Source organism: Octodon degus, unplaced genomic scaffold (assembly GCF_000260255.1).
Source record: "Octodon degus isolate 3935 unplaced genomic scaffold, OctDeg1.0 scaffold00032, whole genome shotgun sequence".
NCBI lineage: Eukaryota > Metazoa > Chordata > Mammalia > Rodentia > Octodontidae > Octodon > Octodon degus.
Window position 1 is genome coordinate 2,584,971 of NW_004524608.1, and position 17,518 is coordinate 2,602,488.

Genomic DNA, 17,518 nt, shown 5'->3' on the forward strand with positions numbered 1-17,518 from the left:
CTGTCACACCTTGGGACCTGCACTGCTGCTCCTTTTCACCCTAGGTGAACCTGATTTGTCTCTAGGGTTAGAGGTAAGCTCCTGAGGGTTGGCTACGGGAGTCGCACAGTAATGTTTAATAATCACAAATAGGACTGGATTTTAGCTTCAGGACACATGCAAGAGCTTGAACTTTGGCGCTGCACAGATCTGGGTTTGACCTCAGCTCTGCCACTTGCTACTTCTTAGTGACTATTGACAAGTTTTAAGGCAGGTCTAATGGCTTCTTTCTCATTTGAAAAGTGAATGTTGGTCCCAACACAGATGTTTTTGGGAAGACATAGAGTTGGGGGTCGGAGGTGCCTCTAACTTGCAGCACTGGCAGGGAGATGCCCGAGTGCAGAGTAGTGCAGGATGGGGCAGGACGGAACATCTGGTGTGTTCACGCCCTGCACGGTGGCCACAGGTGGCAGTCACCAACCTGTAAGTACTGGCAGGTATAAAGTACTTTACCTGGGTTACCTGGATGACCCCAATCAAATAAAAGGCCAGAGAGGCTAAGCAGTGGGCCCAAGGTAACACAGTGGGCCAGGTGCACAGCTTAGTTGGGGACAGGACAGGAGGCAAGCAGGCCTGGACTATCTCTGGAGGAGGGTGCAGCATTCAGTCTGAGTGGAGGCAGTGATAGGCAGAGAGGGTCATTGAACCTAAATGCGCTAGTAGATGTTTAACAGCCAGTAAAGCCTCAACAGCCACTCTACAGGAAGAAGTAAGCCCCAATTGCTGTGTTCGCCGGCTCCTGTGGTGGAGTACTGCATTTGATGGCATTCAAGCTACCACAGTGACATTGCTGAGTCTGGGGTTGGGAGGACATGTGCATGGGTATTTCTAAAGAGCCAGCACTGGCCAGCTACAGTATATGACCAGGGACTCGGGGCTGCCACATATGATGACATGGGATAGGTCCTCCTTGTGACTTGTATCTAGTCTTCCTCCAAACCCTATTACTTCCATTTTATAGAGTAGCAAAATGAGGCTCAGGAGACCATCTTGCCTAATGCCATTCAGTCATCCTATGGCACAGCAGGGTGAAGGGCTCCAGCCTTGGAAGACTCCAGAGCCGGGACTCTAATCTGGATGCTGTCTGCCTCTATTCAAGACGGGGCAGTTGTAACTAGGGCCTCAGTGGCACTAGCTTTCAAGTCCCATTCCCAGATGAATCTCTGATCTCTGGAGTTCCTGGGCCCATGCAGGCTGATTCCCATCCCTGTCCATGGTGGTAAGGCAGCTCTTCTAGGTACAGCCCAGATCCTGCTGGCACAGTCAGGAAAATTGGACTGAGGAGCCTGGACCAGAACAGTGAGCTGTGGCAGAAGCCAGCCCACAGGGTACAGAGTGCCCAGGCCTGGAACATGTGCCTCCAATTGATTTTTCACAGCCTGGAAGCTGTATCCAGCAATAAAACTTAGTATTAATGGTATGTTTCTGCCACTAGGCACATATTAATGGTGATCTATTTGACAATCATTAAACTTAAATAAATGATTTGGAACTTTGAAGCAAATAGGTGGCTTAGTTTGGGGATGGAAGAGAGGGAGGAAAATCAAGAGGACAGGTGGGGAGGGGGCAGGCAGGGCTCACTGGAGGGGGTGCAGTGGGGTACCGGAGAGCTTGCATGGTCATGGAAAACACACAAAACGGAAGGCTTGCAGTACACTTGAGCCTTGTGTGTGTGTGTGCCTGGATCTCCCCCTCTTACCTAGTGAAGGAGAGAAGCCAACAGGTCATGGGGAATTAGGAAACAGACAAGGAAGATATTTCCTCCTTAACCCCCTAGGTGTGCTTGAGGATTCCACCAAGGAGTCTTCCTCTCTGGTCCCTAAGGCAGCTGTAGTTAAGAATGGAAATCCACTCAGCTTTGGTTCCATCCCTTTGGAACTCCCTCTGCACACAATGGGAGCTTAATAAATACTTGATGATGATGATTGTGAACCTGGGAAGCCAGCAGCTGTTCCCAGCCTCGACTCTCAGAGCTGCATGGGTCACACCTGGCAGGGAGCCACCATGAGGGGGCTTCAGTCTTCCTGCCAGACCCTCGGGTGGGTGGCTCCACACGCAGCTGTCAGAGAAGAGGCTGGAGCCGTGGTCCACCTCCTTTGGGGAAGTCTGTTCTTCCTTGACGGAGTCTCCCCAGAAGTTTCTCACCCATCATTTGAACAATATTTATTGAGCACACACTTTGTACCAAGTATCACGGGGGAAACATTCTGGGACACAGAATGTGGGGTCAGATGGACATAAATTCAAGCACTTGCACCTTTAATTACAAAAGTTACTTGTTTGTGCTATTTATTTATTGTTTTTGCCTTCCTTCCCTCCTTCATTCCTTCCACCCTTCCTCCCTCTTTCCCTTTTCATTTCTTTCTTTTTAAAATCAGCTTTCTTTCTTTCTTTCTTTCTTTCTTTCTTTCTTTCTTTCTTTCTTTCTTTCTTTCTTTCTTTCTTATTTTGTGTATTTGGAACAGGGCCTCACTATGCAGCTCAGACTCGCAGTGATCCTGCTGTTTTCAGCCTCCCCAGCGCTGGGATTACAGGCCTGTGCCACCCCACCTGGACTCTGTTGCTGGCTCAGCGCGCCCCGGGGGTGGGGTCGACGTGCTGTGCGGGACCGGAGATTGAACCCAGGTCCCAATAGTTTTCATTTGTGAAAGGAGAGTGATGACTCTCTGACAGTGACTCTTCTAGAGTGATTGGGAATAACAGGCGCCGCACACACATTACTAGAGCTGGGTCAGTGCTAGCTGAGTTCACCATCCGCACGAGGAATGGTCACCTTTGCTTGTGACCTTGACATTGCTACTCAACGCCTCTGAACATGTTTCCTACTTTGTAAAATGGGGAACACATGAAACCTGGCTCTTTGGGCATTGTAAGCATCTACCTGGGAGGTGTATGCAACAACCTGTCCTAGACCTGGGCCATTAATATATGTGCCTCCCTTCCCCATCCCCATCCCCTCATCGTGGCGCCAGCTGCCTTCCACAGGATTCCCTGCCCCTTCTTCCCGTCGCCCCGCGTAGACGCACCTCCGATCGCCATGGCTGTGCAGGTTTCGACTGTGCCACACCTGACAGGGCAGCGGCTCTGAGCTGGGGTCGTGGAGCAGAAACTACAGCTCCCAGCCTTCGCCGGGCCGGGAGGATGGCCGGCCCCACCCCCGGGAGGAGCCCGGGCGCGAGGCGGAGTCGGAGGCGGTGGGAGAGTGAAGCCAAGCCAATGGCACTGCAGCTAATAAGTGGGCTTGGCTTCCAATATAACAGTGGCAGGAGGAGGAGAGCCGAGCTCTAGAGCCAGCGAGGAGTGAAGCAGAGCCTGGCCTCACACGCTCCTGGAGGACCCCCCTCCTAGGACAGAGTTCCTTCCCCTCTCCTTTCTCAGGCTCTACTCCTGCCCTCCCTCTCTGCCCACCACAATGCATTCTTGAGTGGCAGCGTCTGGACTCCGGGCAGCCCCAGAGAGCCGAAGCCAGCCAGAGGGAGAGGACTGAGCCAAGACACTGCTGGGGGAGCTCGGATGCCTGGCTTTCTTTGAGGACATCTTTGGAGCGAGGGTGGCTTTGGGGTGGGGGATTGTGCTGCAGGGAATCCAGCCAGGCCCCAAGATGGACACTTCTGGGCACTTCCATGACTCTGGGGTGGGGGACCTGGATGAAGACCCCAAGTGCCCCTGTCCATCCTCTGGGGATGAGCAGCAGCAACAGCCGCAACAACAGCCACCGCCACCACCGCCAGCGCCCCCAGCAGCCCCCCAGCAGCCCCCAGGACCCCAGCTGCAGCCTCAGCCTCCACAGCTCCAGCAGCCACCGCAGCCATCGCATCCCCTGTCTCAGCTCGCCCAACTCCAGAGCCAGCTTGTCCACCCGGGCTTGCTACACTCATCTCCCACCGCGTTCAGGGGCCCCCCTTCGGCCAACTCCACCGCCATCCTCCACCCTTCCTCCAGGCAAGGCAGCCAGCTCAATCTCAATGACCACTTGCTTGGCCACTCTCCAAGTTCCACAGCCACAAGTGGGCCTGGTGGAGGCAGCCGGCACCGGCAGGCTAGCCCCCTGGTGCACCGGCGGGACAGCAACCCCTTCACAGAGATCGCCATGAGCTCCTGCAAGTACAGCGGTGGGGTCATGAAACCCCTCAGCCGTCTCAGCGCCTCGCGGAGGAACCTCATTGAGGCTGAGCCTGAGGGCCAACCCCTCCAGCTCTTCAGCCCTAGCAACCCCCCAGAGATCGTCATCTCCTCCCGGGAGGACAACCATGCCCATCAGACCCTGCTCCATCACCCCAATGCCACCCACAACCACCAGCATGCCGGCACCACTGCCAGCAGCACCACCTTCCCCAAAGCCAACAAGCGGAAAAACCAAAATATTGGCTATAAGCTGGGACACAGGAGGGCCCTGTTTGAAAAGAGAAAGCGACTCAGTGACTATGCTCTGATTTTTGGGATGTTTGGAATTGTTGTTATGGTGATAGAGACCGAGCTGTCTTGGGGTTTGTACTCGAAGGTAGGGGCTGTGGTTTCTCTTTATACCTTAAAGAAAAAGGATATGAAGGTGTGGAGAGAGAGAGAGAGAGAGAGAGAGAGAGAGAGAGAGAGAGAGAGAGAGAGATTGGGGAAGATTGGGAGAGAGTGATAGAGGTGTGTGTGTGTGGCATTTGACCAGTTATATGAACACTCCAACTTCCCATGGATTCTTTCTTGATCTTGGGAGAATTCATTCCTTGCTTCCTTTTCAGGGGGCATCCCCATGCACTGGGTCTAATTTGCAGGAGGATTAGAGAATCCCTTCTGAGAAATCATTTTTCCTCCTGGCTCACTCGTACTAAAGCATAACCCAGCAGCTTAACGGACCAATTAATTACACTCTGCCAGTGATGTGTTTGCCAGTTCCTGTGACTACCCCTTCTCTCCTCCCCTCCCTGCTCCACTCCATTTTCCCCAGGATAAAAAAGAAATAAATGTCTGGGTGGGGGGTGGGGATTCCATACTGTGGCCCAAGTCATCTCTTCCTATCTTCTCCCTCTTTCCCCAAGTTTTTGTTTCCCTCTGCTTCCCAGAGAGACTTGGGGCAAAACAGAAAGACATCCAAGACTTGAGTCTCCCGAGGGCATTGAGATAAAAATATAGGTAGAGGCAATCAGTAGCTCTTCCCTTAGGAAGGAGGACTCAGAATAAACCTGCTGCTGCCTCATGAACATCCCCTGATAAAAATGGCTACAGGTGTTACCCAGGCACAGCAGATGGGCGCTGCCTTGACATCAGCCAGGGGTGGGGAGAGCACCACTCTCCGGCATGGGATGACAGGGCTTCCCTAGCAGGTCTCAGAGAGCCTGCACCCCCCAGCTCAGCCCTAGGTCTTCCCTCCTACTCCAACTCCTTCTCCTTGGGATAAATAAAGATGTGTGTGTGTGTGTGTGTGTGTGTGTGTGTGTGTGTGTGTGTACATGCTCGGATGGAGAACAGCGGTCATTGGCTTCAGGAGGGAACCGGCCCCATGACTCCAGCCTCTTAATCTAGTCCCAAGACAAGAAGGGGTCCCCCCTCCCCAGAGGGAATAGAGATTGAAGAAGGTGAGTTTCTATGGATGCTCGGTTTGTGGAGCATGTGTGTGTGTCAGGGCTCCTGCTGTGGACCCGAAGTCATGGAGACTTGGAGAATCGTGTGTGTGTGTGTGTGTGTGTGTGTGTGCACACACATGCGCCCGCATGCACGCACTTGCCTGTGTGCCTGCTTGTTGCTTGGATTTCTCTATTTATTTGTCATTTTGGGCAGGGGGTGGCTGGGCTGGCTGGCGGGTAGCTGGGAGGGGTTCAGCTGTTGGAGGCTTCAAATAGAGCTTGTTTCAGGCAGGGCACAGCTGCTGTGAGACTGTCACATTCCTTGTTGAAATCCAGTCGCAAAAACCTAGGAGGTGCTGATCGGATTTCCCCCCTTCCCAACATCTCACTTTAAGCAGAGATGAGCAGACTTGCCTGGGTGGGGTAGACCTGTCAGACAACCTGAATAGCCAGTACAAAGACTTCCAGGCAGAGGGTCCTCTTGGGGCCTAGCTGTTCTGTGGGGGCTGCCCCAGCCCAGGGCAGCCCTTGGAAGCCGCCTCAGTCTAAATAGCTCAAAGCTGATCCCCTCCGAGGCAGCAGTGAGCAGAAGCGAATGGGGTTTCCCCTGGAAGCGCAGCTCACTTAGTCATTGCCTCTAATGAGCCTTTGAGCCGCTGGCAGTGGCAGTGACGGCAGATCCCTCTGCTGGCTGCTTCTCCCAACCATCTCTCCCACTGGGTGCTCTGCTCTATGAGAAGGGGCCGGCAGCCGCCCATCTCTTGGGGTTAGGAGTCCTTGCAGCAGGGGATTGATATAGGCTTAAGTATTTGGGGTGAGTGGAAGGGGCAACCCAGCACCTCCCCTGTCAGTGGAAGCATTCAGGGAAACGGTTCTTTCCAGAGACAGTGGCTGTGCAGTTCCTGGTGTGGAATCCGTGTTCATTTGTCTGAGTGCCAGGAGAGGGCTGCCGCTGGGCGGGAAGAAGAGGGCTTCCCTCTCCGGGGCAGGTGCCACTCTGACAGAGCACGAAGGGAACAGGGCTTTCCCAGAGGCTGGGGAGACAGGTTGAGGTGAGAGAGGGGAAGGGTGTCTTGAGGAGCTGGGCTTTCCCGCCTGGCCCATGTGGTTGGAGGTGGCACAGAGTAGGCAGCCCCTGAGAAGGTCCTGCTTGCCTCTGCTGGTGAAATGACCACTTCCTGTCACTTTAGGGCTGCAATGGAGACAGGCAGGGCTCACTTTAACCTGCTAACCCTCTCACCCACCTGTCTGTCCATCTGCACTCTCATGTTTTGGGTCATCTAACAGAATACACCTTTTCTGAGGTCTTCTCTGTGCTGGGCCTGTGGACACAAGGGGAGGGAGAGAGGGAGGGCTGATACTCCTGTCTTCCCTGGAGGCAGATGGGCTCCTGTTAAGGAATAGAACTGAAGTTAGAGTTCCTGCTCTGCCTCTTCCAGTTGTGTGATCTTGGATAAGTCATGCAGCTCTGCCAGCCTGTTTCCCAGCTGTCAAGTAGGGAAATTAGATTAGATGGGTGAGTGTAAGGCCTCCATATAGTGTCTGCTCAACAAAAGGGATGTTTGGGATCATTACTGATGGTGGTGGTGCCAACAGGAAGGGAGATAGATCCCCCCCCCACTGCCAATCTAACTCTGGCTCTAGAATCAGTCAGGAGCTGGGACTTGTGAGTGGAGAAGTCCTGGGAGCTGACTAGTTCGGCGAGATACCACCTGAAACGTGGGTTGGTGTGGTGGGAGGTTAGTGTCTGTCCCCTGGCTTCATAGAGGAAATGGCCTGTGGGAGAGGAGTTTGGGTTGGAATGAAGAACTACCACAAGAGAGGTCACAGATACTCAGTTGACTCTGGACTGGAGGAATGACACTCTTGTTGGTGAGCTTGTGAGTCTGACTGGCTTTGCAGAGCAGTCTAAAGGCAGGTGAAGGTACAGGGTGACGCAGGTTCCTCAGTGTGGGCAATTTTGAATCTCTGGGGCAGCCTCCCACTGAACGGCTCTTGCCTCTTTTTTCCTCAAGTGATTAAAGATGTACTAGCTGGATGCCTGGGCTGCTGCTTTCTGAAGTTCTTTGCTTTTATATCATGGGGTTGCGGTCTTTGGCTGGTATATGTTTTGGGGCAGGAATTCATCACACAGGCCTGGATCTCTTGAAAAGGAACATGGCATGTACCCTGAGCATGTTCAAAGTTGATGCAAAAGGGAGCCAGTGTGAGGAGGTTGAGAAATCGGGACAGAACGATCCCCACTCCCACCCTCACAGGCTGTAGGCGATGACACTGGCAGCTGAGTGCTGGGGCAAATCAGCGGGAGCAGGGAGGTGGGGCTTGTTCCTATGCAGCTCAGATAGGAGGTGAATTCTTCCCCAGGCAGAGAGGTGCCAAGACAGCCCTAATGCGCTCTTAAAAGTACTGAGCAGCCCCTCAATTGGATGGGGAGGTGCCCTTTTTATTGTAATAGGTGGATTTGCTTTCTTGAGCATTAGGCACCACGCCAGGGCTGGGTCTGTAGATGCTGGTGAATCTCTGTGACATGGTCTCTGCCTACAAAGGCCCCTCTCAGAGTTATAGCAATGAGAATTTGGGGGATCTTTCTTTGTATTTCTTCTAGAGAAGGTTTTGGACATAAGACCCTTCACCTTAAGCTGCCTGCTTTTGCCTCTCTTCTGGGTCCAGAGAGAGTGGACCTGTCCTGTCCTTCCTTCATCAGCAGCCTGAGGACACCCCACCTTTCCCTGTCTTGTTGTTGGTGTCTGAGCTGGTTCCTCTGTCTCACTGATCAGTCACCACGGGTCTTATTTCTCTACTATAGGCCCTCATTTGGGCTGTGGGCTTGTCTCCCAGGAGGCCGGGGCATGCTGGTGTAGCAGGATGGCTCTGTTGCTGCTAATGTTGTACAAGCTCAAACTACTCCCTGCCCCTGCCCTAGCCTCCCTGATCCTCAGCTTAGCTCATGTCTCCCCTATGTGCCCCACCAACTTTTTTCCCCTCTGCTCCTCCTTGCTGTCCAGGCCTGGCCTGATGCTGGGGTGACCCAGGCTGCAGGCAGAGGACCCCACGTGATGGTGTTTCCTCAGACTGTCCTACCTACTGCCCTCAGCAGCTTCTTTCTCCCTGCTAGTTACCTTTTCCTCTTCAGAGCATTTACTGGGAGGGGCAAGTTTCTCTGCATGCAGAGAAGGAGCTTGGCTCTAGTTCTAGACAATGGTGTCCCTTAGAACAGTGCCAACTTGGTGCTCGAGTCTTTGCAGAGGTCAGAGAGTTCAACTTCTAGCCTCCAACTGGAATGATGGATAGCACCCCAGTTCTACTTTATCTTTAGTCTTTGATGCTGGGAATTGAACTAAGCATACAGTCTACTTCCGAGCTCTTCATAGGTGCTATCCCAGTTCTGGCAGGGTGCGTCTATCAGCAAAAGGGCAGAAGTGGCACTTTCTGTTTGGGCCCAGGTGCCACCTGGTTGGAGGTAGATGGCTGTTGGAGCATATCCTAATGTTTTTGAGATCCCTTGGGATGCTGTGGTTTTTAGACACATTGGGAAAGCCGGATAGGCTTGACCCTTTCTTACAGACCCTCCCTGGGAGTGACCTTCTGGGCTGCAGCAGGCAGAAGGCTGTGAGTGATCTGGCTACTGCAGGAGCCCCAGAGCCAGCTACCAAGGGCTCCAGGCCCTTGTTTTATTGTCATAGGTCATTCTGAGTGTATTGGCTCAGGGGAAGGCAAGCACATTCTGGCAGGGTGACACCCCTACCCCCAATGGTGGCTACTTTATTTATAATCTTTGTGGACAGTCAGCAGATGAGTCAAACATTTGTAACCCACAGAGGGGCAGCTAACTTTTATGTATGCTTTCCTTTGCATGTCATTGCACTATTTATAACTGTCCTAGGGGAAGACTTCATAACACATCCGGACTTCCCTTCCCCACGGGTGGTGTTAGGCGGGTGCTGGGCACTGGTACAATGGCTGTGGCATTTTTCTCCTGCCCAGGCTAATTAGATGGCTTTGGTGGCCTTGTGTTTTCCCCATTTAGGTTTCAGGAGTGGAGATTTGTGAGACTAGCATCAAAAGATCTTCTTTTAAAAAAATGTGAGGTAAAGAAGAAGGAAATGGAAGGAAATTTGAATCACCTATTAGTGAATCTGAGACCAGGATGGAAATGTATAATCAGAATGGAGCACAGTGGTTCTGTTGCAGTTCTTTGTGAAACATGTTTGGAGAAGAAAAATGAATATGTGTGTGTGTGTGTGTGTGTGTGTGTGTGTATGTGTGTGTGTGTGATTGTGATGGGTGGGTGTGTAGTGATGAAATAGCAATTTACTCCGCTCAGTGATAGAAAGGCCAGCACCTTCACTGGGAAATATTTTTCTATCTTAAAAAAAACCCCAAAGGGAAGTAAAGAGAGAGAGAGAGAGAGAGAGAGAGAGAGAGAGAGAGAGAGAGAGAGAGAGAGAATCTATAGCTACCTATTCCTCTCTAAATAAAATGAGTGGGGAATTCTAAGACCTTGTTGTTCTCAGAAGTCCTGAGGAGAAAATTTCTAGTGTTTTTTTCAGGTGAGGAGAGTCTGCAGGAGGCTAATGAGTTTTAGGGGTCCCTTCTTCTCTGGGGCTCCACCGGGAGCTCAGCTGGGATGTGAGAGGCAGGAGGGGGTAGAGGCAACGGGTCACACAGCTTTGTTTTCTGTGCCTAGTGCAGCATGGGGAATGTTGCTGTGTGACAGGATCTGAAATGAAAGGACTGTTTGTTGAGCACTGGAGGGCTTCACAGCCCACCCAGAGTCCTAGAAGTAGGTTGTGCTTGAGGTCCCATAGCAGGTGAAGTCACCAGCCAGGCTGACACTGCGAGTGGGTGTGGTGCTGAGATAGGAGTCCTGGCCCTGATGACTCTTTGAGTTCATGCCTTTTCTCTTGCCTGCTTCTGTTGGATAAACTGCCCCGCCCCCTTTTAAAATTTATTTAGTATTAGGAATTGAATTCACAGCCTCATTTACGCAAGGGAACTGCTCTACCACTGAGCTATACTTTGAGCCTGAATTGCTTACATTCTTAAAAGAGATGAATCAAGGTCTGTAGGCCTAGAATGGTGATGTAAATTGTTGGGACAAGGAGAACTTTACTGAGAGAGGTAGGCGAGAAGGGCCTGATGGGGCAGGGCAATGCCAGCTCAGGCACCAAAAGAAGGCAGGGTACTTTGGGGCAACCAGGACAGAGGGCCCCTGGGAGGGGCCTGGGTTCAGGGTGAGACTGTAGACAAGTCCACGGTGGGTCCTTGAGATGCCACCTGGCTGGGGGGTCTGGGATACCACCCTTGGGACAACCTTTGGGCATGTGGACAGTGTGGGTAGGTGTGCAGGTTAGAGAGCAAACAAGAGCCCAGTTTCCTCTGGGGAAGTGATTGGTCTCCCAAACCTGGCTATACATGTCCGTGCACAGTTCTCTAGCTTCTCTCACCAGTGGCGGTCTCTGGTCTCTTCTCTTGGTCCTCTTGTCCTTTTCTAGGCTGGCTGTGTGGTCATTTATCGGGGGTGAGCTGCATGGGCTCAGCATCTGACCTCTTGCTAGGTATTTTCATGCATGTTATCACTTAAGATCCCCACAGAGGACCCACAGAGGCATCATAGCAAACCATATTTCATAAATGAGAAAGCTGAGCTCCACAGTTTCGTGCTGCTCTCAGGGCAGATGCTTCTAGAACAAAGCTCAGGTGTCTGATGACTGAAACAAGCTATTTTTTCTGGTCCAAACCCTGTCACAAGGCCTTGTCTTGGAGTTTGGGTGAGGAAACCTCTAAGGGCTTCTCTGTTGATGGTTCTGGAATGTTCTTCATTCTGAGTCCCCCTGCCCTCCTTTCTGGCTGGGCCTTGAGTCTTCGCTCAGTCGCAGCTGGTGCTGAAGGAAGGCTCGGCTCTGCTTATAAGAGCCTGGGGAGGGCTTCTACCTCTCACTTCTAGTGTGGGTGATCTTTGTCAAGCTCTTTCACCTTGCTGGGCCTTGGTTTTCTTTAGCTTAAAAATAAGACCAGACTCCTTTCCTTGCTCCAGGGTTTTGCAATCTAATTCCAGATCATGTCTTATCACAAAGACAAGAGAGCTGCTGTCTTGTTTTCAAATTCACTTCAAATGTACATACTGGAGGTGCACCCTTTGGGTGACAGAGTGTGATCTGGGCTGGCTGGACAGGTTCATGGTGTTAGTCCCTGGACTGGACAAGCCAGGATGGCCAAGGGAAGGAGGCTCATGGACCATATTGATTTCTGAGTGTAAGAGCGCAGCACTCAGGTGAAGAGTGCGGAGCAGGTAGGCAACAACACCCGAAGCTTCTGCCATGTGGAATATAGGAAGAGGCAGGGGGGCAAGAAGCCTGAGTAGGCCTAAGGGAGTATGCCTCCTCCTGAGAGGTTCTGAGTAGGGAATAACACAGCGCTGGGTTGAACCTTTAGTGAATTGTCAGGAGCTTGGCATTGTGTGCCCTGAAGACCTAAATTCTTTTCGCAGAGTGATTTTGACTGGCACAGATGGCTGGGTTTGGTAGTTAAGGGTGGATAAGGGCCTAGTTCAAATCTGGACTCTGACTCCTTTGGAAGGCCACTGAGTCCAGGGCCTGCTTCACTGGCTGGCAAGAGGCAGTCACGCTCCCTATGAGGGGCACAGTGCTCAGCACAGAGCTGGGCACACATAGAGCCTCAGTGTCTGCCAGCTGTGTTTTAACTAGAGGAGTTTTTAGAAGATGCTGTCTGGAGGACATGGGGCACATGTCATCTCTGCACTGTGTAGGTGACTGTAGAGAGACTGTATCCTCAGCAGGAGAAAGGGGCTCTGGAAGATTGAGTTGAGCATAACTGGAACGTGCCCCTTTTCATAAAAGGGCCTCACCTTGACAACAAGCTACCCACTCGTTTCTGGATGGGTCTCAGTCAGTGAGAGGAAAGTGAGAGGGGTTTTTTTTTTTAAATATTTATTGTGTGTGTGTGTGTGTGTGTGTGTGTGTGTGTGGCCAGCCCAGCCTACCAGGGGGCGGGGCCGGACGGCATGTGGTGCTGGGGGACCGAACTGCGGTCCCTGTGCTTTGCCAAGCCTGCTCCAAGTAGGCGCTCCAGACCACCGAGCCATCTCGCCAGCCCCAGTGAGAGTTTTTTTCCTGGAAGTTGTGCTTGCAGTGGTGGCCTGGCCTTCTAGAACCTTCTTACCCTATGGGGCAATTAGTCTACACTCAGCTATCTGTGGCCTGGACATAACTAATTGGCCATGGACATTCAAATTTGACAGGTGGAGAGAGAACAAAAATAAACCCATGGGGGCAGGTCAGAGGCTGGGAGGCCTGGAGGGAGGTCAGGGTGCACATGATGACCGGACAGAAAGAGGCCAAGAGCAAGGGCTCTAGGGAGTGGGCCAGCTATGGCCTGGGATGGTACTGGAAAAGAACCGTGATGTGCTTGCTTGAGGTGTGATCAGGGGACCATGACGTGAAATAGGGGTGCTTTCTAGAATTCAAAAGGCTCTTTCTGCCTCTTTCACCCTGCTAGGAGCCCCAGGGAAGTGGCAGCTGGTAACTTACCCTGTAGGTGCCCATGGGCACCAAGAATGGCAGCTGTGCGGGGGAGGACCATGCCAGGGGACCTGAGTGTACCTGTATGGAAGCCATCTTTCTAGTTTTTCTACAAGGTCTGGCCGCAAGGTGAGCAGAGCTGTATTCTGAGCAGAGTCTTGGTTATCCTAAATGAACAACATGCAAATGATGTGTGAAATAATATGCAAATTGGCATCTGTTATTTTTGAGTTAGCTTGTTGGACATTTTTCTTAAAGGACACGAGGTGCTTAGTGTCAGATAAAGAGAGTGGGATTAAAAGACATCTATCCTCTCACCGAGGCAGCATGGGCCCTGCCCCTCGGTACTTGCAGGTGTCTGGCCTGTCAGCTAGCATATACAAAGATGGTCATTCGGTGTTTAGTTTCAGGCTGTACATGGAGAAGACCCTGGTGGTGGCGGCTTGCTCAGGGTCACCCACTAAGCAGGAGGCCAAGGTCTGCTGACCAGCCCAGGCCACCTCTCCTTGTTGACCTGTAGGTGGCTCTGAACTTCAGAAGGCCCTGTGGTGAGGCAGGAAGATGCTGTTCTAGGTGTTCATTCTGGCTCACCCCTTACAGCTGTGTTACCTTAAGGCTTGGAACTCCAACTCCCTGAGCCTCAGTTTCCCCACTTACACATGGGGATACTGGCATTCATTAGCCTGGTGAATTATCCTTGATGCTGGTTGGGTAAGTGGCTAGCGCAGTGGCTGGCACATCCCAGGCTGCCAACAAATGACGGTTCTTCCTAGTGCCTCCGCCTGAGTTGGCACCTGTTTGCCTCCTCGCAAGGTTCCACCAGCAGGGATTTTTGCCGAGCTTTTTCTCCTTTTTGGGATTTCTGATTTTAACAAATTGGGGCTTAGCCATTTTCTTTCTTTTCCGGCTTCCATTGGGTAAGACGTTGCCTCCCCAAATAGCTCCAGCACGTGGGAATGCCAGGAGCTGCTGCCGAGGCTGATGTTGCGTTCTCCCAAGGTGAGGGCAGGGGGAAGCGTGTGGCAGCTGGCTGGGCCGCTGTCTCAGAGGGGCTCAGTGCTGATGGCATTAGCAGGACGACCTGAAAGGCATCTGGGGTGTGTCACCCTGTGTGGCATCATACTTGCCCTGAAGGGCCAAGCTGCACAGGCCAGCCACCTGTAGCAGGGGAGGGCAGCAGAAGGACTGTCCCCTTTACAGACTCCAAGGCCTAGAGAAGCAAAATGACTTATCCCAGGCCACACAGCATTATAAATGTAAAGATGGAGCAGGAATACAAGACTTCTGGGTTTCAGTCCTTTCTTTCTTTTTCCTTTTCTTTTCCCAATCCCTAAGCAGCACAGGCTCCAGGAGTACCAAGGGCCTATGTCTCTAAGGACTGAGTCAGGTCTGGGTAGTTTTCTGCTTTCTTTGGATCTACTAAAGAGCCCGGGCTTTCACCACAGCTTTGGGGGTAGTGCCCGGCTCATTAGCTGGGTGGCCTGGGCACAGCTTGTCTGAAATGAGGTCTTTTAATTCCTTTTGCTGAGGGAGGAGTTGGAGGATTGAAAGTGGGACAGGCCTGGGGATTTGGCTCAGTGGTACAAGCACTTGCCCGCCATACTCAAATCCCTGGGTTCAATCTAGAGCTGCAAAGAATTAAAAATAATTTTTTTTTTTTGAAAAAGAAAGTGGCACACAGCTGTCCCCCTGGGGGACTCCTGTCCATGCTGGTCATGGTGACCTTTGCCTTGACTCTTTCTCCTGGGACTTTATGGCCCTGGGATCATATGTGATCTTTCACAGCCGGGCCCATGGTTCCCAGCCCCTCATGTTCTGTGCTGGACCTGGTGTTTGATTCTGCCAAGAGTCTTTCCCCTGTTCCGGGGAAGGAATTGTGCTGAGCCCAGTAGGAGGACATTTTGGCACAAGACGCCAGCTGGATTCACGCTGTCTGCCAGGGATCTTGAGATCCCTCAAGAGTGAAATGGAATTGATGAAGCTGAGAGCAAGTCTCCAGCAGAGGTTGAGTCATGAGGGTTTCCTCGCGGGCGGCAGATGGGATCATATATAATGCGTTGTCCCTGGCAGTCTGGGAGGATGCGCTGCTCTCCTGAAGTACAAACTCCTCTTCTGTTAAAAAGATGCCAAGGTGACAGGGGGTGTGGTTCAGGGGTAAGAAGAGGGGAAATGGGGAGAGGAGAGGCAGGGAGTATTTGTTAGGGGCCTGCTATATGCTTTCCATACCACATCTCATATCTTCACAGCAATTGCAAGAGGTGGGTATGATCACCCTACTTTCACGGATGGCAGACCTGGGCCCAGAGTGGCTAGGACCTTCCTGGGAGCAGAGCAGCTGCAGCCTGAGACTCAGGTGGCAGTCACCTTTCCAGATCATCTCCTGTGTTCTGCACCCCTAGATCTCTCCCCCTAGCCCCTGCACCCCACCAATACCAGTGCCCACCCTGCCCTTCCAGCAGCTTCCCATGGGGCTGTGGTGTTGAGCAGGGAAGTAGGGTCAAGTCAGTTTGATGCAGAGATGCTTGCACCTGCAGGAGCAGAGGTGGCACCGCTGGGCTGGGTGGGGAAGGCCTGGGGCCTGCAGGGTGTGGCTGAGCTGTCAGCAGCACAGGCTGTGCAGCCTTTGTGACAGCTCCAGTTCCAGGCTGTGCCTAAACCCCCAGGACACTGAGAATCAAGGTGTTGAAGGACTTCCTGAGGCCACAAAGCTGTTGAGCATGTTGAGATAAACTTTTTTTTTTTTTTTGTGGAACCAGGGATTCAACTCAGGCCCTTGCGCTTGCCAGGCAAGTGCTTATTCCACTGAGCTATCTCCCCGCCCCTGTTAAGCATGTTCAGGAAGTTGGCTCCTTTGGGCCCTCAGACTCCAAATCTGTAAGTGGGATGATGGTGCAGGCTGTGGAGCACGAGTGACTGAGGAATGATGAGTATGATGTGAGTTTTATTTATTTATTTATTTATTTATTTATTTATTTATTTATTTTTTGTACCAAGAATTGAACTCAGGGACTCACGATTACCAGGCTATATTCTCCGTTCTGATGTGAGTTTTAAAGGGGACAAAAATCACACCCATATGGCTCTGATTTGGCCCATCAACCTGAGACTGTGTTGCTTTCCCGGCCCTTCACCTCCCAAAGGTCCATCTCACCTTTGCTGGGGTCACCCTCTTTCCAACTGTCCCCCAGGCAGCCGTTGGCTCCTCATCCATAAGTGGAGTATCCAGGCCTTGCGATGCATTCAGTGCTGAGCACATCGAGGTTCCTGTCCTGGCTGTGTGGCTTTGAGAGGCTGCTTAGTGTCCTTGGGAGTGGAACTGTTGTAGGGACTGAATGAGATGCTGCTGTCATAGAGCATGTAACACGTGACCCCCTCGGTAAAAAGATGGGCTAGTTTGTGGGTGGAGAGAGCGACTCCAGCTAGGGCACGGTCGACTTGATTTCTGGGCCTCTGTTTTGTTGTCTGCAAAATGGGAGCAGGAAGCTAGAGGAAGAGGAGGAGGAGATGGGGACTGTCGTGACAGCTCTGGGGGTGCCAGTTATGGGTGGCTGTGGGAAGGGTGGCCCAGGAGGGTTTATCTCTCTGCCAAGTGAAAACCTGTGAAGGCATCATGGCTAAGTGGATTTTCTAACTAGTGGCAGACAGCTGAGAGACGGGCCCTGATGGCCAGCCGCCCTCCCTGCTGCCTCCGCCCCATAGGCCAACCCTTGGCAGGAGGCCCGTTTGTCTCCTGAACCCTCCTAGCAGCAGGGATTTAATTACTATAATGTAAGGAGCTGTGGCTTGAGGCCTTCTGGCAGAGGGGAGGCAGATTTGTCTTCTCACTGGGAGAATAAAAATGGATGAAAAGGAAAGGAAATGTACCTTCCCTTGAGGTGTCCAAGGCTGCTGAGATAACAGGGTGATTTCCCGGGGGCTTGAGTAGGGCTGGCGAGAGACACAGTGTTCAATTCGGGGACCCTGGATGCTTGTTTTTGTCTTTTGTAGAAGGACTCAGCTGCGCTGCCTCTGTTTCCCCAGTAATCCTGGCAAGGATCAGCCAAGTGATAAGCCAAGTGCCTACTATGTGCTAGGTATTGCCTTGAGTCAATGTGTCCAGCTGAGGAGGGAGCAGCGCAGAAAAAGAATTTTACTCATCCAGTGAACAGTTATTGAACACCTAGTGTGTACCAGCGTATTGGTAAAGCACAATGGGTAGAAGGAAAAAAAATAGAGAAAAATCCTGGCCTTTGGGGAACTCATAGTTTAGAAGGTGAATTTAGGAATAAATGATATTAGCTAAATATACATTATTATTATTATTATTTTTGTGGAACTGGGGATTGAACTCAGGCCCTTGCACTTGCCAGGCAAGTGCTTATTCTACTGAGCTATTTCTCCGGC

At 51.9% G+C, this 17,518-nt stretch overlaps 1 protein-coding gene across 1 annotated transcript in view; it reads left to right on the forward strand.

Moving 5' to 3' along the window:
- Nucleotides 1–3,339: 3,339 nt before the first annotated feature.
- Kcnn3 (potassium calcium-activated channel subfamily N member 3) overlaps nucleotides 3,340–17,518 on the forward strand; it is a 156,721-nt gene continuing 142,542 nt past the window's right edge. The window contains exon 1 of the mRNA XM_004629804.2: nucleotides 3,340–4,540. Within this exon, the coding sequence (XP_004629861.1) occupies nucleotides 3,641–4,540 (900 nt within the window). The 5' untranslated portion in view covers nucleotides 3,340–3,640. The remainder of the gene's footprint in view (nucleotides 4,541–17,518) is intronic.